Source organism: Zeus faber, assembly GCF_960531495.2.
Source record: "Zeus faber genome assembly, chromosome: 2".
Classification (NCBI taxonomy): domain Eukaryota; kingdom Metazoa; phylum Chordata; class Actinopteri; order Zeiformes; family Zeidae; genus Zeus; species Zeus faber.
The window spans coordinates 13,196,816-13,221,915 of record NC_137189.1 but is presented as its reverse complement, the minus strand read 5'-3'; the positions used below and the strand labels follow the sequence as shown (position 1 = coordinate 13,221,915).

Genomic DNA, 25,100 nt, shown 5'->3' with positions numbered 1-25,100 from the left:
TAGATAGATAGATAGATAGATAGATAGATAGATAGATAGATAGATAGATAGATAGATAGATAGATAGATAGATAGATAGATAGATAGATAGATAGATAGATAGATAGATAGATAGCATTCACAGTAAGGTCTAACAAATAGAAGATTAAAAAAAATGTTCAAATTACAATACACAGTAAAACTAAGAATATACATTAGAAAATTAATCAGTAAAATGTTGTGTCAACAAATCAAAATGTAAAGCAGGAAATTGTATGAAAAACAAAAAAACAATGCAATCGAAATAAGTAAAGTAATAGGCAAAATTCACAAGCAACAACAGTAATGATAGTAATAACAACAACAACAATAATTATAATAATAATTATAATAATTATAATTATAATACTAATGTAATACTACTACTACTACTACTGCTACTACTACTACTAATAATAATAATAATAACAATATTTTTATTATTATTATTATTATTATTATTATTATTATTATTATTATTATTATTATTATAATTATTGTTATTATAATTATTATAATTATTATAATCTCGAACCATAAGTACATTTACTTAGGAATGCTATGACAGTGACCTTGTTGTGTCCTTTTTGTGACAGTGGGCACCTGTTGTACATTCTGCCCTTGGCCCTGCAGGGATGTGGATGATGTGGTGGTGTTGGATGGTGTTTTGGGTGGAGCTCGGTCCTGCCCACTGCTGTCCCAGACCTGAACTCCCCTGCAGCTGTCACTGTCTACACTGCCCATTCCAAACCCCCTGGCACTGGTAGAAAGGTAGAGGCGGCTGGCGCCAAGAGGAGAAGGGCAATTCCATTGCATTGATTCCTTTATCTTTAACTTTGGGCTCTCATGGTATTTATTTACTTTTCTTCTTACACGTCTTGGTAATTGTTTCCTATCAAGGCATTTGGGGGTAATTCAAAGCTGGACGAGCTTTTCTTTATTTTATTATTTGTTTCATTCAGTTGAAATCGGGTGAATTCATTATAGCCTTTTAAGGTTTTCATAATCATACAGCGCCCCCTGGTGTTGGATGCGTGTAATTACATAACCACTGCCACAAAATAAACCAGACAACGTACACTAAACTCAATAAAATAAAATGAAACATACACTACATACAACATATCAAAACCAAATCACGAATATTAAAATTAAAATAAATAAATAAATAAATATAAATATAAAGTTGGATACAATTTCAGCCTCAAACTGTGGACTTAAATGACACCAGTTCTTTTTTCACTGGTAATCAGTAAGGAATAAAGAGTGTTAAGCGTATTAAGGAATAAAGAGAATAAAAAGTACTTTACTTGTACTATGTATTTTTAAACTCGCCGTGTTGAGCGTGTCGCTGATAACAAGGAAGTGCACGTCTAATCTTCCAGCCCCAGCGCAGTGCAGAGGTGAGGGTGTGGGTGTGGTTTGGTAAATACCTGTCCAGTCCCTCGACCAACAGAGTGTGGTGCGACTCTCAGACCTCTACTCTCCGCCAGGAATAATACCGCTTCTCAACCCCTTTTTTAAAAGACTATATCAACTTCAAATCAGGTGAGAGCTCAATATATGTTATGTCTTATTTATACACACTGGTAGGGATTGGAAATGTTATTATAACACCGATGGGAATGACCGTGATTGCCTCTTAAAACCAGTTATTTTGTGGTTATACATCATATACCGCCCATGCATTTAGCTGTAGATGCAGTGTTGGAGCCCACAGTTGATTGGTTTCAGTGCGTTCGTGTCCTTTCGGAGTAGTGCAGGCCTGGTGGCAAAGTGTGAACGCATTTTGACCCCGGAGCTGCAGTTCACTGTGAATACCGACATAAAGTCTAAAATCCAATCCCCAACCGCGGTACAAAGCGGCTGAGCCTCCACTGACGCCGTGTGCTGAGTGGAGTGGAAGCCTTCTCCCGCCCATGAAGGCAAGTCTGTACACGCGTTGAAATAGTTTGGCCTACATTCCAGGGCCCAGACCCCTGCTGCAGACTGCTCCCCACACATGGCTGTCACCGGAGAGGGGGATAATAACAGACCCAAATAATGGCTCCGCCCTAGTTAATCTATGTAGAAACAGTCCGGCGAGAGACATATCTACTTGTTTTTCCTCCAAAGGTTTATGGCAGTTGCACAGTTCTTTATCCGAACAGCGAAGGGAACACGCGTTATGTGTGAAGTGTTTGTTATTGTTTTTAATGATTACAAACAAGAGTTATACAACTAGAGTAGTATTGAGATATCTATATTCTATAGATATATCGATACATATCCATAATCTGTTTTTCTGTCTATTAACATTAGGCGGGGAGAACAGTGTAACAATAAATCGGAGACTGACATGACATTTACTCCGTTCAATGTTATGAATGTATTATATTAATATATGATAAAATAATATTAAGGTATTAATTAATATGACTAATATTTTAATACAATGATATTAATATATTATTATACTATTGGGATCACACTGAACTGACTTTACATTTCAAATAATGATAAAATCTTTATTTGAATAGATATTAGACACCATCGCACACTTTGTTGCTTTGACTGGCAATGCAGAAATCTCATTTATATTGGATATGATCAAATATCTAAGTGCGAAAGCTTGGTTGGACCGCATCAGGCCATTCTGTGTACAAAAGCATTTGGTCATTATCTATAGCGCTAAACAAACCAGAGATCTGCCAAAAATCATCTGCAGTTATTGACCAACACTTGACTGTGGACATGAACAGCCCTCTGCCATCACCCTCCCATCACTGGGAATCTGCTGAATTTGTGCTTATTTAGGGAGAACGTAGCCAAACTCATAGTTTCAAATTATTTCCGAACCCCCCCCCCCCCCCCCCGCCCGCCCCCCCGGCACTAATATAGATTTTGCTTTTACAGATAAACTCCATGATGTTTTGACTGAGCAACGAATGCAATTCTACGGGAATATTTTCTTTGCTTCCAGGCCGCTTCCGGGCATGCTGTATTACGCTCCATAAACTGGAGTTTTAAAACCCAGCGGCGTTCCGAGCCATTCTGCAAAACCTTCTTACTCTGACTCTCCTTTTATTTAACCTGGAGGTGACAGATAATTGTCGTCACTCAGTTTCGGCCTCCCCAGATTCCTCCCTTTAAAACCACTTTGTTCACAGACAGGATCGCTGTGGGCGATTTACTTAATAAAAACAGGATTTCAGGGGGATGCGGTGGTTTTCGGTGAATTCGATTTGATTCGATTCAACTAATTGTCAATGCACGAAAGTGTTTTTTTTTTTTTTTTGTTCTATTTTAAAACTTTCACTTGGCCTTTCTGATGGCTGTCGAAATACTTACCCCATCATGCGATAAAAATCTCCCTCTGGAACAGTTGTTGCCATAACAACTCAAGTGTCGGCACGATGGTGTGGTTGAGAGGCGACCACAGCGAGGGAAGTACGGCATTCATTGGACGTGAAAGACGAAACAGCGCTGAAAAGAGACCTGCTTTTAATCCCTGTCAGCTTTTTAGCAAACTAACACATGTGTTTTATTCTGTACTCCTAATATACTGTGGTTATATGCCTATTTATTATCTAAATTAAATACCAGGTGAATTACAACCCTGACAATCTAAATTCATTCAATCTACTGTAGTAGTACTGTAAAGGTGTTTTTTTCTGGTTTCCTCTTTACTTCTCGTCCTCCACTATCTATAGGCCGTTGTTCCTCGTTGTTTGTGGCGGTTTTGGTGTTTGCCTGTCAGAGACCAACACGACACAGAGATCACATCTCACACTCGTGTTATCTAAAGGAAACGGAAGGCTGCACGCACTCTTTTTTTTCGACTTATTTTTTCATATAAAATATGAAAAGAGCATTCCTGATAACCCCCCCCCCTCCTGAAAAAAATCCCAGAGGTTTTCATAGTTCAGAGATAATCTTTCCACTTTATCCAAACGCCCCAACTCACAAAAGCAACCCTGTTGAGAGAAATTCACAAAATTCACTTTATTCTCCATGACATCTTGTTTGGACTTTTGCTTTTTAGGAATATGTGATAAATGGATAATCTTTTGGCCCAGAAATGTGTACAACATTGAAGGAATCTATCTTTATATCACATGATTTATGTGTTAAATGTCCAAATAATGAAAGGCCTACAGCTTTAAGGACCATGATGAACAAACACTGTCACATTGAAAGATGACACATTAAAGTATATATATATATATATATATATATTTAAAAAAAACAAGACAATGTATTTATACCACACTGTGGCGTTTTGCTTTCACCATCCTCACTCACATTGTTTTTCCATTCACCACATGGCCATATTGTAATTCAAAACTTTGTGCTGGTTTTACCATCACCCCTGATTTTAACCCTTTCCCTCCCAAACCTCTTCCATCATCATAATATGATGATATACATACACTGCTCATTAGCAGTGTATATCACTGCACATACACTGATATACAGTAGTACTTCACACGAGAGGGTGGTGGTGCAAGGTGCCTCTCTCTCTCTCTCTCTCTCTCTCTCTCTCTCGCTCTCTCTCTCAGTCTTTTTATCTACACACACACACACACACACACACACACATGCGTGCACACACACACACACACACGCGCGCGCACACACACACACACACACACACACACACACACACACACACACACACACCTATTCACACACAGAGCCATATTGAGGAATTCACGGCCCCGGGCTAACATAACAGTGTGCTCTCCAACAACAACGCAGCTCAGCGCCCTCGCCGACTGCAACCTTCAGAGCTGACTTTATGGACACACCACTCATATAGAGCCCGTTATGACAGACAAACAATAACTCACCGATGGACGATACCATAAGGTGGGTAAATTGTACGAAGGCGTTCTTGTTCAGCTGTGGAACCTTGTGTTTACTTGGTCAACCTGGCCCTTATTTTGTGATGGACGGAGTGTGCAAACACAAAATGTCAAGAGTGTGTGGGGTTTTTTTTGTGGTTATTGAATGACACGTACTAAGGGGTTGATACATCCAGAGGATATTAAGGCGTCGACCTGCAGGTGTACAGCCGGAGCTGTGTGTGTACCGTGCGCTTTTATTGCTTTCACCAACCGCCGTTTTGTCCGTTGAACTCCCGTCCTTGAGACATATTTGCCAGGAGGCGTTAAAGCCGGGGGAAGCCTGGAGAAGGCCAGAACAAACACGACGATCTCAGCCTGACTTCACGTGTTTTGCGAAAGAGCCTCGCGTGCGGCGCTAATGGGAGGTTGTGCAACCGCCCGAAAGCTCGGCAGCTCGTCCTTCCGTCGACAGCGTTCCCTCTCCAGACGCCGTGTTCCACGTTGTGATCGCGACAACCGCTTGAATCCGTGCTCCCATTCGAGACAATAGCGTTTTTGCTTTTGCTGTGTTTAGCTGCGTGTGATTTTCCAGCGCTAGTCTATCGTAACCTCAGCAAAACAACCAAAGAACGCCAAGTGTTAATCCAACCCGAAGACTTGGCTTCACTCAGAGCGCTACATCTTGAAAATCTTCAGTCGAGCGTTAATGCTAGTTTAAGCCCCATTTTGGTGCTCTTTAATGCAAAGAACAGGGATTAGGGTCTGTTCTCTTAGTACTTTCGCAGGAAATAGTTGGTGTTTATAGAGCTGGAGGCTTGTTAACTGGTTTTTTTTTTTTATTAAAACCTAGAAAATACTGTAAATACAGACAGGTCTTCATTTCCCCTTTAGACAGTAAGGCAAATAAAGCCAAAAGTTATCTTGTGATACCCTATGATATTTCAGTATTTCATAATATGTCAAATTTGACTCAGGTAGCGCTATGTCATATTGACAATCAAATACGATCAAACATCCCAATCTTTTTGAGGAATAATTTAACATATCAATTATTTCACAATATTTTGGTGTTGACTGTTACTTTCATGAGATATTTACACAAAATATGGACATTATTACCAAGCAGGTAGAGGCACTGGCCTGCTCGAAAGATCTATGAGGTTCAAATATTAGTTAAGAAAATATCACAATATTATGACGAACAAAATCTGACAACACCTCGATATCTAGCCCTAAATACCAGTTACGCCACCTTAAATACAGATGAGAGTACAGTATGTACAAGTCTACACTACAACGGTTTTACATTATGAGGCATGCAGGCCCCAACTTGAATCTCTGGTTGGAAGGGATACGATCCCTGCGCTCAATTAAGTGAGTCAGGGCCACATCACATGGAATCGCGGCACTCATCCACAGCGTATCACCAGTTCAATACCTCGTTAATCTAAAATACACCCTGTGCCGACTGCAAAGCAGTGTGGTCAGCGCTGTTGCTGGGAAGCATCAGAGGTCTTGGAAACCATTGGTAGTCTAGTCAGCAAAAGCCTTCAGTGAGTTAAAGTATTTATATCAGTGATTAATCCAGAGAAGGAGACAAACAAAAACATGGTTTAGGATAATTATCGTTTACTTGCAATGTATACACATATGGCCACTAAATCTTATTTGCTAAGATTGAGTCTCTGGGACCCCAATCTATTGCTGCTTATACCTAGAGAAGATGTAGATGGATGTGACTGTGATTTACAGTTGTCTATCTTACTTCTTACTACAAAAATGTAGATATGTCACTCTGGACAAAAAGTGTACTCAATGACGTAATTTAATGTTGTATTCCAATATTCCATTCCATTTCTACAGTCATTATTCAGTCATTATTGTACATTCTCTATAGGTCATAACGCCTTGTTAATTAAATAAAAGTGAAGTTTATATTAATTATTTGGCTTGGAACCTCTTGCTGGACCCAACGTGGGGTCCTGGAACCCCACGTTGGGTTCTTCGCAACACACTGCAGGCCCATTCTGATGAATTCAACTGTGTGCACTGAAGGGTGACATGGGTATGACAGCGTCGACTCCACCTTGAGAATGTACGAGGAGATGTCCGGCGACACTGGAACGCTGTCCTGGAAAATTCCCAGTCCAGGCTCCAATGGACCCCAGCCCAGTCCCGAAACGGCCTTCAGTGGGGACGGAGGGCCCATCAAGATCCTCAAGGTCTGCTTCTCCACCAACAACACCTTGGGCAAGAACTTCAAACTGGTCAAATGCGACAGCTCCTGGCAAATCAGGGTAAGGACTTCATTATAAATGTAGGATTCTTTAGACTATAATATTTAACAGAATTAAATCGGAATACTAAGCTGAATGTTGCTAATCCTTGACCTGAGCCCAATTATTTGTGTCCGTTTGTTGTTATTTTGAAGATTTCAAAAACGGTTGATATTTCTGTCTTATGGCAGCCAAGCACAGTGGCTCTGTTTTGTTCCCAGTTTTATTGTAAAGAACAAGAAAATGCAATCAGTGTTTATTTATTTTCACTTTTTGTTTCAGTGATTCAAGCACAATGCACAACAATAACAGTTGCCCAGTTGCCCTGGGCAACCAGATTTGAGAAACTTATAAAACATATATAAAATATTCATTAGAGTCATATAGTCTCAATATCAGTCAATACAACTATAAAATGATTCGGCAACCATTCTACAAGCCTTGGTAACCAACAGTATGGTTGCCAGCATAGCAAACCCCTTTGAAAATTTTGTGTCTGGACCAATAATCAATGAACAATAATGAGTTTATCAATATTCATTGGTTATAAACATTGAAATGCTATCTTTTTAATCCTTATCCCAGGCCATCATCCAGTCCATCCTGGTCAGCGGTCGATTGGGACCAAACATCCAACACAATGGCTGCTACGGCCTGAGGCTCAAGCACCTGAAGTCGGAGGTTCTTCACTGGCTCCACCTGGACCTGACGGTCAGTGAGGTGGAGAAGCGCTACGAGAGCCACCATGTGGAGGCTGAGTGGAGGTACTGCACCACACACATTCATTATTCATTAACCATGCGTAATCAAATACATTTGATCTGAAAATGAAAAAAATGAAACAATTCTACGTACATTACAGGTATGACCTGCGTGTCAGATACATCCCTGTGAATTTTCTGGACAAATTCAGGAAAGACAGAACAACGTTGCTCTATTTTTACCAACAGGTACCGAGCCACAATATGTAGCTTTATATGATGCTTTAATACTGTGTAATGTTTGTCAATGATTCGTTTTGCTTTTTAGATTTTCACTGGAACAAATATGCTTTCAAATCAATATAATTGATTTTATTATAATTGTATTATTTATCATTATAGGTAAATGATGAGAGTGAATATATATTTTTGTATTTCAATTAAATGGCTTTTTGTGAGCAATCAGTTCACAAAAAAAGACAAAAGGCCAGATGCATCATATGAAAGCAGTTAAATCATAGTAAAAGTTTCGCAATGAACTTTGGAAAGTGCTTGAATTTCACTAACCCTGCTTTTTGGACAGGTCCGCAGCGAGTACATGCAGTATCATGCCAGTAGAGTCAGCGATGGGATGGCGCTGCAGCTCGGCTGCTTGGAGATCAGGTGAGTCAGTGCATTCCACTCTGGATGCTTTTTATTACACAACGTTTCAGGTCAAAAAAAAGCACCAAAGGCCATGCTGGTTAAAAAAAAGTGAAAATATCATGTGTGCAATGATTACCTTGTTGTAGTGGTTTTCTAACACCCAGATTCCTGGCAAAGCAATGTAATGATTGATCAGTTAATAATGGCCTTTCTGGTAGAAATACAAATATACCATGTTTGCTCGCATTCCTTTGACAGGAGGTTCTACAAAGATATGAATGCAAAAGGCCTTGAAAAGAAGTCTAACTTTGAACTGCTAGAGTAAGTGTGTTTTCATTTTAATTTTGCTGCAGGTCCTTAAAAAGTCTTAAATTCATTAAGAAAATGTCTTAAATTTAGTTTTTACAAATATTAGGCCTGAAAAGTAATTCAATAGTCTTCCAATTTGAATTTATAAGGTCTTAATTTCAACATAAACATTTTATCAGATTTTATTTATCCACAGATATCCCCCTTTAATTCTTCTCAATACTTGCCTCTGCCCTGTATCAAATATATAGCAATTACCTTCATACTGTACTTAGCTGCAGTAGAGAGAGGTGATAAAGGTCTGAAGAGGTGAAAAAAAATCATTCTTAAATTCCGTTGCAATATGTCATAATAAGGTCTTAAAATTATTACATTTAACTCTCTGAGAGCTAAAAAACAACCTGATAAATAAACAATAAGCTGATGTATGTGAACTAATTTTGGATCAATTTCCCCCTTGACAATGGAAGGAAGGAAGTGGGCCTGAATCTGTTCTTTCCACAGAAGTTGATCGACAGCATGAAGGTACACTTAGCAACCCGAGACCCGACAATCTCACATATTTACCATGCATCTCTTCGGATTTTTGTTCCAATATCACCGCATCACAATAGTGGTTGAAGATTTAAAAAAAAAACAACAAAGTCATATTTCAACGCCTGTGTTTCAGCCGAAACAGCTGCGGAAATTGATCCAGCAGACGTTCCAGCAGTACGCCACGCTCAAAGAAGAAGAGTGCATGGTCAAGTTTTTCGTGACTCTGAAGGAGTTTGTCAACTGCGACGAGGAGGTTTTCCCCTGTGAGCTGGTGGTGAGTCATGTAGTATTTAGCAGGAGTCTTCCCCCTGGACTCTCAAAATCGGATGTCTACTATGATTGAAAATAAATAAATAAATAAAACGTCATATCTTCAGTGTTTTAGTGTTGTGTATGATTACAACCAAAATGCCTCTGTGCTGCTTGTCCACAGCAAGGCTGGAGCCTGGCAGTGGAGCTGGTCATCGGCGCCCGGGGGATTCGCCAACGCACACAGAAGGACGCAGCGGTGAGGGAGTTTATTTGTCTGAGGAAAATTCACATTCATATTTATTTTTTCCTTTCCTGTGCTCAAAAGTAATTCATAATGTTACAAAGAAGCAACACATTATATAAAGAAAGAGATAAGATCTATATATAGATATAGATATAGTCAATGATTTATATTGTCGCTGCATGTCTCAATTAAACATTGCCTTTATTACCTTCCTCCATAGCCTGTGTTTCTAGCAGACTTCAAACAGATCAAGAGGATAAAATGCTTAACTCAGACCGATGGAAAGGGTCTCATAAATCTTGACATAGAGGGGGCAAAACAAGTAAGTCTCAAAACAGCACTTTCCTCCTAGCACAAGGTTATGCGTACTTTTTTAGAATCTCAAAATTGCTTATATACTAAGGGCGATTCATTTTGTATTGCATAATGCAAAATGCGTAATAATAATATAAAAATAATAGTAATAATAATAATAATAGCAATAATAATAATTATAATAGTAATAATAATATTAAAAATAGTGATGATAATAATAATAATAATAATAATAATAATAATATAAATAATAGTGATAATGATAATAATAATAATATTTTGTAATCAATTAAGACCATTGTTTTTTAACCACTGTTCCGCGTTACACTAGTGCACGCTACAGTTAATATAAATAAATAATGTTCAATTGTAGCCACAATATCAATACAGTGGTACCTCGACTTACGACTGTAATTCGTTCTATAAGAACGGTCGTATGTTAAAACAGTCGTATGTCAAAGCAATTTTTCCCATATAAATTATGAAATCATGAAGGTTGAAAATAAACAAAATACACAGCACAAATACAGTAAATATGAAAAAAATATCGATAAGCCATGAACTACGTGCACACACCATGTGTGCACACAACATGCCCGCTGACTGACTGCTGACTGACTGCAGACTGGCCGCCAACGCGCCAGCTGCAAATTTCCACGGTCGTATCTTGGAGCAGTCGGTCACAAGTCGATACAAATTTTCACGACTATCGCGACTCGTATCTTGGATTAGTCGTAAGAAGATGCAGTCGTAAGTCGAGGTTCCACTGTATATTGTTTTGTCGTTAACGAGATAGTAGTGTGTTGTGGAATTATTTAACTGTAAAATGTGTGCTGGGGCAGAGCAAAGGTTGGGAAGCACTGATTTTGACTGAAAAATTTAAGAATCACAATCATTCCTCAGCGAATGATTTTCAGTCATTATTGGGCTCGAATTATTACTATTTTCAGTAATGTTAAGCTCCTCTTGCAAATAATATCATTTCTATATTCATTTTTTTCTCTGAAAGTCTCTGTCCATCAATACAGCCACACTTGCCATGGCAGAAAACATGGCTGACCTGATGGACGGTTACTGCCGGATGGAGAAAGGAACGGACGAGTCGTGCATCTCCCATCCAAATAAAGGTGTGACCTCAGGGGACAATTGGGGGAAGTTAGAAGCACTTTCCATCTTATTCACTGTATCATTTTAAGACCTTTGAGACCCACTACATTTCTTTAAATTAAAGATTTGATTTGAAATGTCCTTAAACCGTTAGATGTGAATCAACAAAGTTCCCTACCTGAGATCCCAACAGAGTAAGTGTGTTTTTACTTTTTAACATATTTTCTTTCTGCCCTGAGAATCCAAGCTCTCGCTCTCATTTAATGTGGTTGTACTATGGATTTGAAAACAAAAGCTTTAAAGAGATGTATTGATGACAGGGGTTATTTTATTGTACATTCTATCCGTGCTCTGAGAATCAATAACTTGTCAGATTTATGACTCATATTTCCATCATATTCTGTCTTTTTTCCACAGCAGGGTGGAGACGACCTCTTTCAGATACAGTATGGGTGAGTTTCTGTTTGTCTATTGATATAATCTGTATTTTTTATGTCCCACAACCAAAACTTATTTTATTATCTTATCAAAAAATAACAATATATTGAACAATTTCTTGGCAAGTGTAATTCTGAGAAATACATTTATGCCATAACTACATATTTCATGCATATTCAGGGTCAGATATTTACTGCGAGATTCTGGATGAGAGGCCTAAGTCGGGTAAGTACTGTACCTCATCTTCCTTAAACAATGTATGAAAAGAAAACCGCACCTGATTTTCACAGATTATATTTTGTTTTGAATTTATCTTGCTTGACTTTTTAGCGGTGAAATACGGGATCGACCGAGGCGACATCGTTCTCGGGCGGATTCTTGGCGCGGGATTCTTTGGGGAGGTGTACGAAGGCGTCTACAAACAGGTAAGTCTATGGTGGTACTGCATTAACAAAAATGCTATTGATAATCTCTAAATTAATATGTATAATAGAGACTATATTTAAATTAAGGACACTGTGGTGTGGGGAAGGTGTGGTTTAAGCAGCCCCTTGATTAGGGTGTCTGTATTCCTGTTGCTTGTCAGAGGAATCACCGAGCAACAGGTAAGTCACCCATCCCCACACACTCACAGGGAGAGCCTCTGTCTGACATGTGTCCATCTGCTCCCGGCTTGTTACATCTTGCCCACCCTCTACAATAAACTGGCGTGTTTGCAACATCTCTGCCTGTGTCTCTGTCCGAGGGCCCTGAGAACGCCACACGGATGGAGTGTGGCAGTCGGATCTTCCACAGTGCCAGCTGAACAGGGACACAGGCAGAGATGTTGCAAACACACCAATTTATTATAGAGAAACTGCTTAAACCAAACGACCCCCACACCAGGGACACGGCAGTAACATTTTTTTTTGTTGCGTCTCAGAATGCAAACAGGACCAGTGTGGCGGTGAAAACCTGCAAAGACTGTTCACCAGATGTCATGGAGAAGTTCATGAGTGAAGCAGGTATAAGACTATTTAGCCATGTAATTTAAAGAAATTCATATAAATCGTACAAGTATTCCTCATCGAACAATACTAACCATGAAAATTTAATTGAAATGTATTGAAATCGTATTTCCTCAGTGATTATGAAAAACCTGGAGCACCCTCACATCGTCAAGTTGATAGGAATCATCGAGGAGGACCCGGTGTGGATCGTCATGGAGCTCTATCAGTTTGGAGAGGTTATTAACAACTCTGACTCGTCCTTTTCTTTGTCTTTTAGCTCTTTTAGATCCTGAATAACGATAATTACGGGAAAAAAAAAAAAAAAAAAAAGATGACTTTTCTAAAATGTTTTAACCAAATTATTTTTGAAAATGAAAAGTATAACCAATGTGTATTATCTGACAGAATATGCTTCAATGAGACGTTTCTTTCTTTCTTTCGTTCTTTCTTTCTTTCTTTCTTCCTTTCTTTCTTTTTTCAGCTTGGGAACTATTTAACAGAGAAACAGCACGAGTTGAGCAACATCACTCTGGTGCTGTTCAGTCTGCAGATCTGCAAAGCGCTGGTCTACCTGGAGGGGGTCAACATGGTGCACAGGTGAAAAATCAGAATCAGAATCAGAAATACTTTAATAATCCCAGGGGGAAATTACTTTCGTTACAACTCCAATCTACATACAACATATTTACATACAACATATAATAATTATTAAGAAACATATTTATATATAAAAAAATATATAAACATATCTATATACACATGGCAAAGGTAAAATGTACAGTTAAAAATGTGCAAGAAGAAGAAAGTGCAGAAGTGGATATCCGTGTTTTGAGGTCAGATTACAGAGAGGGGGTGTCTGACTCTCTGAGGGAGGCGTTGTAGAGATTGATGACCACAGGCAGGAATGATTTCCTGTGCCGCACCGTGGTGCATCTGGGTAAGAGGAGTCTTCTGCTGAAGGTGCTCCTCTGCTGGGCCAATGTGTCGTAGAGAGGGTGTGAGACATTGTCCAAGATGGACTGAAGCCTGGACAGCATCCTCCTCTCTGCCACAGTCGTCAGGGTGTCCAGCTCCTCTCCCACGACATCACCGGCCCTCCTGATTAGTTTGTTTAGTCTGTTGTTGTCTGCGACCCTCAGCCCACTGCCCCAGCATGTGACAGCGAAGAAGATCGTACTGGCCACAACAGACTCATAGAACATCCTCAGCATCGTCCGGCAGATGTTAAAGGACCTCAGCCTCCGTAGGAAATAGAGTCGGCTTTGGCCCTTTTTGTAGACTGCCTCGGTGTTTCTGGTCCAGTCCAACTTGTTATTGAAGTACACCCCCATTTACTTGTACTCCTCCACAGTGTCCACAGGGACCCCCTGGATGGAAACAGGGGTCACGGATGTTTTTGCCCTCCTCAGATCCACTATGAGCTCATTTGTCTTAGTCACATTGAGCCGCAGATGGTTCAGCTCACTCCAGGTGACAAAGTTGCCCCAACAGTCCTGTATTCACTCTCATCACTCTTTTTAATACAACCAACTATTGCTGAGTCATCAGAAAACTTCTGAAGGTGGCAGGACTCAGTGCAATAGTTGAAGTCTGAGGTGAAGAGGGTGAAGAGGAAGGGAGAGAGGACAGTCTCCTGTGGGGCCCCAGTGTTGCTGACTACCCTGTCCGACACACAGTTCTGTAGGCGTACATACTGTGGTCTGCACGTCAGGTAATCAACAATCCAGGACATGCATCGCATCGCAGCCATCTTCTCACCCAGTAGAACAGGACGGATGGTGTTGAAAGCACTGGAGAAATCAAAGAACATGACTCTCACAGTGCTCGCCGGATTGTCCAGATGAGTGTAGGCCCTGTTCAGCAGGTAGATGAGGCTGTCCTCAACTCCCAGGCGGGGCTGCTAGGTGAACTGCAGTGGATAAGTGAAAGGCCTGACCATAGGCCTTAGCTGCTCCAGGACGAGCCTCTCGAAGGTCTTCATGATGTGGGACGTCAGAGCCACCGGTCTGTAGTCCTGTGGGCCGCTGGGACGCGGCGTCTTCGGCACAGGAACGAGGCAGGACGTCTTCCACAGCACAGGGACCCTCTGGAGGTGCAGGCTCAGGCTGAAGACTTGGCTGAGTACTCCACACAGCTGGGGGGCACAGGCTTTAAGCACCCTGGGAAATACACCGTCAGGGCCTGCAGCTTTACTGGAGTGGAGTCTCGTCAGCTGTCTACCAGGTCAGGCGTGGAGGACACTGTAGAGGTGACAGTTGGGGGAGGGGTGGAGTCTTCAGGTTGTGGGGGACATGATGTAGAGCAGGGGGAGGGGTGGAGTAGGTGGGTGTGAATTGAGGCGGTGAGGAGCAGACAAGGGGTCTGTAAGGAGGAGGAGTAGGGGGAGATAAAGTGGCAGTAGTTGTTGAGCAGCCAGCAGCAGAGACTTGTGGGGGATGGGCCACAGTATCAAACCTATTGAAAAATAGGTTCAGTTCATTGGCCCCGGTCCGCACGGCCCTCCAACCCCATGCCACCAGTCTTCTGGAACCCAGTGATGGTTCTCATGCCACTCCACACATCCCTGATGTTGTTTTGCTGGAGTTTTTTCTCCAGCTTTCTCCTATGACTAAAAATACATAATTTTAAAGATCAACTACTAAATAGATCCTATTATATATAATGATATTTATTATTTATTATTTTCAAATTTTAAATTTTAAAAGTATAATTCATCAAATATTAATTTGCAAACCTACACATTTTTAAAAAACTTTTGTGTTATATTGTTCTATCTATAATCTAGGTAGACTATTGATTCAGTAATTGTGGATACGGACATAATTTTCCTTTGTACTCATTTACTCATGTACCATGACAGAGACATTGCGGTGCGGAATGTGCTGGTGGCCAGCCCAGACTGTGTCAAACTGGGAGATTTTGGTTTGTCCAGATACATCGAGGATGAAGAATACTACAAAGGTGAGGGTGTAACGTTACTTTATTGTTAACTTACGGTTTACTTGTTTTAGTGTATTGTAATATGCTGCTTGCAGTGTAAATAATGTACATTGCTTGAAAATGATCACATAAATGCCTTAAGTAGGTGATCATAACAGCAAATGTCGATTTTTCTTTTCATTTATTCATGAGATTTACATTTTTGGCACTTGGAAAATTCTTAGTTAGTCTCATTACTGTTTTAACTTTGGATCTTTTTTGTCTTATTATCTTATTTATTATTCTTAGTTTTTCTTAGTTATTTGCATAAAATTTTGCTCGTTTTCTTTTCCGTCTTCTTCTTCTTCTTCTTCTTCTTCTTCTTTTTCCTCTTCTTCTTCTTCTTCTTCTTCTATTATTATTAATAGTGTCATTATTATTAATTACTTACACCTATTATTTGATTGCCTTTTATAGATGTATGTTGTGTATGCTATACAAAAATGTTATTATTGGAAATATTATCATCATCATCATCACCATCATCATCATCATCATCATCATCATCCTCATCATCACTATTTACAGAATTAATAGAATGAAAGTTAATGGTGGAAAAATATGTAATGATAATGTCAACAATTGCCTTGTACCACAGCATCTGTTACTCGACTGCCAATCAAGTGGATGGCTCCTGAATCAATCAACTTCAGGCGTTTCACCACAGCCAGTGACGTCTGGATGTTTGGTGAGTTTGTTATGTAGAACTGATATCTGGGCATTTTTTTATCATTTGTAAATAATGAATCCTTGTGTCTAAATCGGTGTGTGTGTGTGTGTGTGTGTGTGTGTGTGTGTGTGTGTGTGTGTGGGTGTGTGTGTGTGCGCGCGTGTTTAGCGGTGTGTATGTGGGAGATCATGAGCCGTGGGCAGCAGCCGTTCTTCTGGCTGGAGAACAGGGATGTGATCAACCAGCTGGAGCAGGGTATCAGGCTGCCCAAGCCTGAGCAGTGTCCCCCAGCCCTCTACTCCCTGATGACCCGCTGCTGGTCCTACGACCCCCAAGAGAGACCCACCTTCACCGAGCTGGTGATCAAGATTAGGTATGCTTCATGGATGGATGGATGGATGGATAGATGGGTGGATGGATGGATGTACAGATAGATTGATAGACAGATAAATTGATCGATATTAGATAGATGGAGAGGTGGATGGATTGACAGATACAAGATGGATGGATAGGTATAGAAATGGATAAATAGAGAAGGATTGGCCATATACAATAAACCTGAAATCAACCAAAAAAATAGACACATTTTGCAATATACAATAAAACACAATAAAAAGATAAATAATCCTCAGATAAACAAGAATAATTTGCAATAAGCTTTAAATCTAAAAATGAAAAGTAAACAAACAAGGAAAATTTGGCACTCTACAATACACCTAAAATAAATATCAATAAGCATTAGTAATAAAAATTAACCTAAAAATAAATAAGCTGAAGATATCCTTATTTTTAAGAATTTCATGTACTTTCACTGAAAACATTAACTTATAATATTACCATATTACTCATATTAGTAAATACTAATACAATTCTTTCCTGGATCCATATATTTATCCTGTGTATATACAGAAAATATTGAATATTTTTTCATGGACTGTGTAAACTGAGTTCTTAGTTCAATTCCCTTTCAGACAGGATTTGCTAGATTTTAGAGAAATTGAAAGATCAGCTTCTGCTTTTAATATGCTCATATAATTATATTAATACACAATATGGTTCAATGCTCTCCAGTGATGTGCATAAGATGGAGAAGGAGCAGGAGGTGGAGCGGCAGCGGGACAGAGCGCGCTCCATCAAGTTCTTTGAACCCAAGTTCAGTGAGCCTCCCCCCAAGGTACGAAGCTCTTAGGACATAACGTCTTGTTCACACATTTTACCCAATTTTTAATGTTGTCTTGTCGACTTTCCACCAGCCTTCGAGGATGAAACCAGGGCGGTTTGGGAACACGCTGAGCATCGGTCTGCACATTCAGGTCTGTCGCTTTTCCATAAGTGCCTCTCGTTTTTAGAGGAGGTGGATCCTCTTTTTAATGGTGCGTATGTTTCTTCACAGCTAAATGAGGCTTTGTGCGCCAGCTCGCCGGACCTGGCCAGTCCGGGTGAATATATGTCTCCCGTCGACTCCATGAACACCTTGCCACTGCCGAGGATGTCCCCACGGCGCCGCAGCATGGGGGTAAGAAAGAAAAACAACAATGGTGTGTTTCTATAGACAGATATAGTCTCTGGTACTGTTTTGTCTATATCAGTGATTCCCAACCTGAGGTGCCCGACCCCCACAGTGGCCACCAGTGATCGCAACAAGGTCACAAGGCCTTGGACGATTTGAGGCATATGTTTCCTAATAGTCAATAAGAATAATATGCCTTAAAAACACTGAGATGAGATATGTCTTGAAGGGATTGCAAGGTTTTATTAGCTAATAAATACAAGTGGAAATCCTTGAATCAGGTTTGATTTAGGGGATCTCTGAGGAAAAAAAGGTTGGGAACTCCCTGGTCTAGATGACTTGTATTGTCCTATTGATTGTAAGATTGAGGTGCCAGACAGAGATGCACCTTGGCCTTGGACAAATTGAGGGTTAGGTTTCCCAGTTGTCAAATTGTCGCTCAAAAATCACAGTTTGACTATTAAAGTGTTTGTTTTAATATGAATTGTAACAAAATTCATGGCTATATGTTATACTGTATTATATGCCCTAAAATCCATACCCTCTCTACCGTGGAAATAGAATCAAGTCAGACCAAAATGACAGCTGACCGCTAATGAATACATGCATGATAAAAACATACTGTATTGTGTCTTTTAAATGGGGGGATCAGGGATTGTATTAGGTTTGATCAAGGGTGGGCTCTCGCTCTTTAGGAGGAAAAAAAAAAAGGGAACCCCTGATCTAGATCTCTGTGTATGGGTATACAACACATCATCGCCCCTCGCGATTATATTCCCGTACCTCTTCCCCAGGAGGGCGAGTTCCCCAGGGTGGAGGCCAACAGCAAGGAGGACGCCCAGCGGCTGTGGCAGATGGAACGCGGGCGCATGCAGGACACCATGCGCCGGCAGAAGCAACAGATGAGGGAGGATGAAAAGTGGCTGGAGAAGGAAGAGAGACTCCTGGTGGGAAACAGAGCGTCGTTACCCATTGTCAACACCCTGTCTCTCTCTCTCTGTCCCCGTGCTCTGGAATCGAGGCGAAACCGGGCATCGTTTAGCCGCGTCAGCTCGCTTGCCGCCTCCCGATGCCCTGCTCGTGTCGAATTGAACATACCGCTGATAGTTCCAAAGCAAGGGCCCATATCCATATTCTATAAAATGAACCTGGCTGTTCTTTTGCAGGACCCCATGGGACCTGAGGACCACACCAGCCCAGTGGTACGTGTCTGCTAGATAGTCAACAAGAAAGAGATCAATAGACAGTATACTATCACTATAGCACTACTACTATTATACTAGTATAGCAGTATTGTCTCTCCTCTATAACATTTATCTTTCTTTTGTTTTTTATTTAGTCCCTGGTGTCCGACATGGAGCATGGTGAGTGTTCAAGGAAAATTATGTGATTTAAGATGCCTCCAATTAATTTGAATGCCTCACTATATTCTCTCTTTTTTTGGGTTTGGGTCTGAATCTCTCCGCCTCCTTTTGACTCCTTGCCACTAAAGGGCCACCAGATAAGCCCCCACGTCTCACAGCACAGGTAATAAAATCAATGTATTTAGGTATTTTGGGTGGATGTCGGTATGAGATTCGATGACTTTTCCCCCTTATCACACATTTCAACGGTGCCCTCCTTCCAGCCGGCACCCACCGCAGAGCTGGACCGCTCTGACGACAAGGTGTACCAGTCTGTCATGAACCTGGTGGAAGTGGTCGTGCAACTGAAGAATGACATCACCACGCTGCAGCCGGACAAGTACATCGCTATAGTAAAGGTACTCTCAGACCTATTTTATAAACGGAACATGAAGAAAAATGTTTGTTGCGTGGTTATCTGTGCAATTGGATAGATCTAGAGGAATCCAAGGCGACCTTTAGGCATCTATGTATGTTTAAATTCTCACTGTAAAACTGTTTCATTGACCTACAGTCTGTAGGGATGACCTTACGAGGCCTGATTCACAACGTGGATGAAATACTGCCGAGCATACACGAGTCTGTCCGGACGGAGGTACTGGGAAATAAAACACTTTGTTTCCTCTTTTCCCTTCTTTCTTTCTCCTATTTCGTCATTTGCTTATTGCTCTATGTGTTATCATATCATCATATCATTGAAAATACAGTAAGTCATTTTCTGACAGAGATAGAAATGGAATCTCTTTGGTGCCTTTCGTGCTTTCATATCAGTTGATTTGTTCTATAAAGCTTCAAAATAAGTACTATATTTTGTTTATCAGAAGCTTTTTTATGAGAGACACATTAACATGGGAAACAGATAATTTAAACAGTCGACAGCTCTATGGAGTGCACATTTTTAATGATTGTGTGACAGGAAAATCTCATAAAATGCTTTAGTCAAGTGTGCAGTCGATCTCACGTTATCATGACCTGCAAGCTTTCCAATCTGAGTCTACAATCTGGAGACATTTCCCGCTCGCTGCATGAATACTGATCCGGAAAAAAATACGTAGTTGGCAAGTGTGCAGCGGAACTAATGCCACAGTCATGTCTCAAATTATTTCTCATTGCAGTATCTATTTAGAGAAATGTACAGCAGCATTTCAGAATGAGCATGGTAGACTTAAAAAAAATACATGTTCTCTGTGTTTTAGTGAGGTTTTTTTCGAGTACTGAAGCGATTGAATACCGAACCAACAGATTAGAGTTTTGCCAGAGATGAGGTCTGAGTCAAAATAAACCTGTAATTATCACTGAAATGTCACCGCTCAGATTGAGGGCACCCAGAAGCTGCTGAACAACGACATGGCGGACCTCATCAGCAAGATGCGTTTGGCGCAGCAGAATGCCATCACCTCGCTGAAGGAGGAGTGCAAGATGCAGATGCTGGCGGCGGCGCACACGCTGGCCATGGACGGGAAGAATATGCTGGACGCCGTGGACCAGGCCCGGGTGCGAGCCAACCTGGCCAAGCCCAAACCGATGGACTCCTAGTCCAATTGCCGGCTGTCTGGGGGACAAAAATAGGTTTTTGTTTTCCTGTGTGACACAAAAAGAACGATTTGTCACACGACATCAAGGACTAGTTTTACCTGTTGATCTGTTAATGGCTTCCTAAAGCATGTAAATGGAACGTTTTGCGGTTCACGTCTGTTTCTTTCTCACTGCTGTTATGTGAAAAATATTTTTAATTATTAAACCCTATTCATAGGTTTTGACAGCTCAGAGTTAGAAAATATGTCCTCTATTGTAAATATGAAGAAAGAAACTTAGCTAATACAAACATGTGCGTTTAAGTCAAGAAAAACAAGGAAAACAAGCAAAAACGATATATATTTTTTTTCTTAATTTTTTTTAATTGAGCTGATGCTGAAAATAAATGAATCAAAATGCCCTATTTTAATACATTTTCATAGATTATATTTTATAATTTAGACTAAAGCTCCCTGCTAAAAAAGGACATAAATCATACAAACGAAAAAGTCATAAATACAATGGCATTATAAAAATAATTCTCTGTGCATATAACAAAAGAACATATTTTCTAGGTCTGTATCAACATTTGACAGGAAAGACTAAAACTGGATGACCAACTGAAAATGAAATAAAAAAGAATAATGTTATGTTATGCATATGCTACTATTTCCATTCTGTGTATTTAAAATCCTGGTGTTTTGTCTAATCTACATTCAGAATAGTTACGAGGCAAGTCTCCTCACATCACTGGTAAATAAGTAACAACCAATTTGAAGAAATCCTGATGGAAATGCTGCAGGAAGTAGAATTAGAACAACAAATTCAGAGAAACAGCCGACATTCTGAAACATATTTTTTCATATAAATCATACTTTCCATTCACACTGTGGGCATATTTCAGTCAACAATCATGATCAACATTTTTAATTCCTACGACACCACATTGTGGCGTTCAAAAAGCAAGTCTAGTCTATGGCATGCATGAAAACTGGAAAAAGACAACAACCTTTCCTTTACAAAGTTACGTACCAGAAACATAAAGGAGAAAACATTATGGAAGAAAGTAAAAATCTCTTTCCGCTTTCTGCTGCTTATCAAAGGGCACTATTCCATATCAAGATGCCCTGATCTTCTGCTGTGAAAGCCCGGGATCTGCTCTTCCATCAAAGCTAAGTTCAGATGAATAAAAAACATTTCTCTGACAAAGAGCAAAACAATCTGAGACTGGAAACAAAATGGCATTTTCACAACATTCAACAAATACCACATTGGGCAGGCGTTCAAAGTATTTATTTTAGTATATACTGTATATAACATAGTATTATGTTTGTTAAAAAAAAGAAAGCACGTACTCAGTAGGAATCAAGGCCCCCAGTAAAACATGTTATGTTTGTCAAAATTTGTCAGTACGGCTGGGAAAAACCTGAAGTAGAAAGCGATCGCCGGGCAGCTCGTGAAGGCTGAACTCCCCCGGGCTCAAGGTTTTATGTTTACAAAACGCAAACAGCCAACAACATCTCAAAACATTTTGTTGAAAGTTGAGCTACTTCTGTGTCTTGGTGGTTTTCCTTTAGGGAGAGCTGTTCCCTCTGGACATTTAAAAGTTTTTTAAATCATTCCAGCCAGCCAGGGTGGCAGGAACAGGCCGATGGTGCCAAGTAGGCATACAATAATGAACATCCATAGAAAGATGCGGTCGATCACCATCGCAACATACTTCCAATCTTCTTTCACCTGTGTGATGTATGTGGAGAAAAACAGATTAGAGCATAATCAATTGCCTAATTATAATTTGTTTTTGCAGTCAAATGCGATCAGCAAATGTTAAGCGTATGGTTTAATATGTTCAAATAGGTTTAAAAGTTACCATCCATTACTTCATTCATCTAATAATCAATGATCTAACAAAGTGAAAGTAAATCAATTGTGTGTTCACATTCACGCCAGATGATCTATGAGACTTCATTTACAAATTTAAACAGTACTTACACTAAAGTCTGCATCCTCCGCTCTCAGATGGTCTGCGATGTAGTGCACGCCCTCCAAAGCACGGATGACACTCGGCGAAAGAAGAAGTGACGACTCCGACACCACGTTGTCCACTTTATTCGCTCTCTGTGTGGGATTCGTCCTGATGCCGCCGCCTCCGCCCGGCAACTGCCTGCTCCCTGGGCCTCCGTCCGGGCGACTCTGGGTGCTGTACTTGTCCCTCTGCAGGCTCTTGGGCTGAAGTGGAGGCGTGGAGCCGGGGGGTCGGGGCGACGGAGGGCGGAAGGAGAAGTACGAGCTCAGTGTGCCCAGCTCCAGGTCCTCGTAGCAGCGTCTCTCGGGGTCATCCCTCAACCAGGTAGCTGACGTGCTGAGGCAGTTGCCAGGTTGCTGCTGCTGCATTGCCGGGTTGCGGTGGCAGGGCCAGCGCACCGCCGTTGCCGCCGCCTGGCGCTGGAGCAGCAGCAACTTGCAACGCCTGCCGTCTGGCGCCGGCCGCCTCATGAAGAGCCAGCTAGGAATCAGGTCCAGGAAGATGGAGTGCACCCAGCGCGGCATCTTGTGGGTGCCCGGCGAGCGGTGGTGCACGTTGAGCACGAAGACGGTGATGACGATGGAGAGCGTGACGAAGATCATGGTGAAGAGGAGGTACTCGCCGATGAGCGGGATGACCAACGAGGTGGACGGGATGATCTCGGTGATGAGCAGGAGGAAGACGGTGAGGGAGAGCAGCACGGAGATGCACAGCGTGATCTTCTCACCGCAGTCGGACGGCAGGTAGAAGACCAGCACGGTGAGGCAGGAGATGAGAAGGCAGGGGATGATGAGGTTGATGGTGTAGAAGAGCGGGAGCCGGCGGATGATGAAGAAGTAGGTGATGTCCGGGTAGATCTCGTGGCAACAGTCGTACTTCTTGGTGTTGTACGTGCCCACCGCGTTGATGATGGCCCACTCGCCGCTCTCCCAGTAGTTGTTAAGGTCCACAGTGTTCTCAATGCGCTCCAGGTCGATCTTGGCCTTGTCGTAGGTCCAGGAGCCGAATTTCATCTTGCAGTTCTGCTGGTCGAACGGGAAGAAGGTGACGTCGATGCTGCAGGAGCTCTTGTAGATGGCAGGGGGCACCCAGCGGACCTTGCCTGTGTGGAACAGGTGAGCCTTGGTCATGTGAGTTACGGCAAACTCGCCATCGGCACTGGAAGAGCAAGAATCATAGAAATTACTATGTAGATCCATGCAGATCATGTGGTGATAATTAACGTTAAACACCTGAAGGGTAACTGGAGTCAGTCAAGAAAGTCAAATATATTATCTTTTATCAGACTGAGTTCTACACCAACAACATCTACACCACACCCATTTTACTCTCAGATGGATCCCAGCCATGCCACGCTTATTTGTTGGGTAAAAAGTTTAACGGTTTTGTAATTTTATGAACCAGACTGTTCCAGGGGGAGCTATCATTTCCCAGAAATAATCTGCTTAACTGAACTCCTCTGCAGATGATCTCGATTGTTCACTCCAAACGGAAGTGGAGCCAAGCACAATTCATCGCTCAAATGGGATGAATAGCCGCCGCCGGTGAATGATGAGTCCTCATCATTGGGTATTTTTCGCGCAGCAATCTAATTTTGTTTACCGACTGTGATTACACCATGTTTGATGAAGTGGAATTACATCATAAAAATGTTTAATCATCCTGAAGTTAATCAGTGTGGTGTGTGGGTGGCATGGTTTGAGCAGCCACACCTGTCTTGGGTCTAGGTAATTGGGCCCAGGATCAGTGTGGCTGTACATCTTTTGCTCGTCAGAGTAATCAACGAGCAACAGGTAAAACCCCCTTCCCCACACACAAAGGGGAGGAGCCCTTGTCATGATATGTTGTCCATCTTCTCTGGCGCTTGTCCCACCTTGTCCACTCTGTACAATTAACTGGTGTGTTTGCTACTCCATTGTCTGTGTCTCCATGCCGGAAGGGCCAGAAGACGCCACCCGGATGGCGTGCGGCAGGCAAACTGCCACAATCAGAAGATGGTGGAATGTATCGGAAGCATGGGGTTTTAGTGTAAAGCAATATTCTACTCAAGAATGTCACTTTCTAATGGCAGTTTATTCATCTAGTCGACAGCCAGCAAAGGGCAGGGGGAAATAATTTGAATCGTACAGAACATGCATACAACTTTGATATAAACACGCCTTTCATTGCAGATTTGATACTTTGCGGTTCACGTGAATAAATGTAAATATTTTTGTAGTGCTTTGGTGTCCACTAGATGGGGCCATCTTCATATTATAATCTATAAGGTGACTTTATGTTTTACTTGAAACAATAGGTGAGGTGAATAAAACACCAACAGGTGAACTACAATACTCT

The 25,100-nt window shown here is 41.2% G+C and overlaps 2 protein-coding genes across 4 annotated transcripts; one reads left to right on the top strand and one right to left on the bottom strand.

Moving 5' to 3' along the window:
* Window positions 1-1,464: 1,464 nt before the first annotated feature.
* Window positions 1,465-21,679, top strand: ptk2bb (protein tyrosine kinase 2 beta, b). Of its 3 annotated transcripts, XM_080021362.1 has the most exons (32): window positions 1,465-1,566; window positions 4,759-4,869; window positions 6,903-7,144; window positions 7,709-7,887; window positions 7,986-8,073; window positions 8,408-8,487; window positions 8,728-8,790; window positions 9,249-9,303; window positions 9,449-9,589; window positions 9,749-9,823; window positions 10,032-10,133; window positions 11,136-11,253; window positions 11,388-11,427; window positions 11,651-11,685; window positions 11,852-11,896; window positions 12,002-12,096; window positions 12,594-12,675; window positions 12,796-12,896; window positions 13,142-13,257; window positions 15,521-15,621; window positions 16,238-16,327; window positions 16,478-16,682; window positions 17,381-17,483; window positions 17,563-17,622; window positions 17,703-17,825; window positions 18,614-18,766; window positions 18,986-19,021; window positions 19,159-19,183; window positions 19,312-19,346; window positions 19,447-19,581; window positions 19,737-19,817; window positions 20,537-21,679. In XM_080021362.1, exons 3-32 carry the CDS (start codon window positions 6,941-6,943, stop codon window positions 20,756-20,758), a joined length of 2,988 nt encoding a protein of 995 aa, XP_079877488.1. In that variant the 5' UTR covers window positions 1,465-1,566; window positions 4,759-4,869; window positions 6,903-6,940; the 3' UTR covers window positions 20,759-21,679. The 3 variants fall into 3 exon arrangements, with proteins under 3 accessions (XP_079877488.1, XP_079877489.1, XP_079877487.1); XM_080021363.1 differs by lacking the exon at window positions 4,759-4,869 and having other exon boundaries at window positions 1,469-1,566; XM_080021361.1 differs by lacking the exon at window positions 1,465-1,566 and having other exon boundaries at window positions 4,751-4,869.
* Window positions 21,680-22,348: 669 nt separating this feature from the next.
* chrna2b (cholinergic receptor, nicotinic, alpha 2b (neuronal)) lies at window positions 22,349-23,908 on the bottom strand (the record flags this gene model as incomplete). Its single annotated transcript, XM_080021410.1, has 2 exons — window positions 22,730-23,908; window positions 22,349-22,474 (listed from the first exon to the last, which is right to left on the bottom strand). The coding sequence occupies exons 1-2, from the start codon at window positions 23,891-23,893 to the stop codon at window positions 22,349-22,351; spliced, it is 1,290 nt and encodes a 429-aa protein (XP_079877536.1). The 5' UTR covers window positions 23,894-23,908.
* Between the last annotated feature and the right edge of the window lie 1,192 nt (window positions 23,909-25,100).

What these genes read in the sequence shown, in the direction of transcription:
- ptk2bb (XM_080021362.1), top strand. Translation starts at nt 6,941, where the DNA reads ATGTACGAGGAGATGTCCGGCGACACTGGAACGCTGTCCTGGAAAATT. An exon ending in TGCTCTATTTTTACCAACAG is followed by an intron (nt 8,074 to 8,407) that starts GTACCGAGCCAC and finishes CTTTTTGGACAG; the next exon opens with GTCCGCAGCGAGTACATGCA. An exon ending in CTCGGCTGCTTGGAGATCAG is followed by an intron (nt 8,488 to 8,727) that starts GTGAGTCAGTGC and finishes TTCCTTTGACAG; the next exon opens with GAGGTTCTACAAAGATATGA.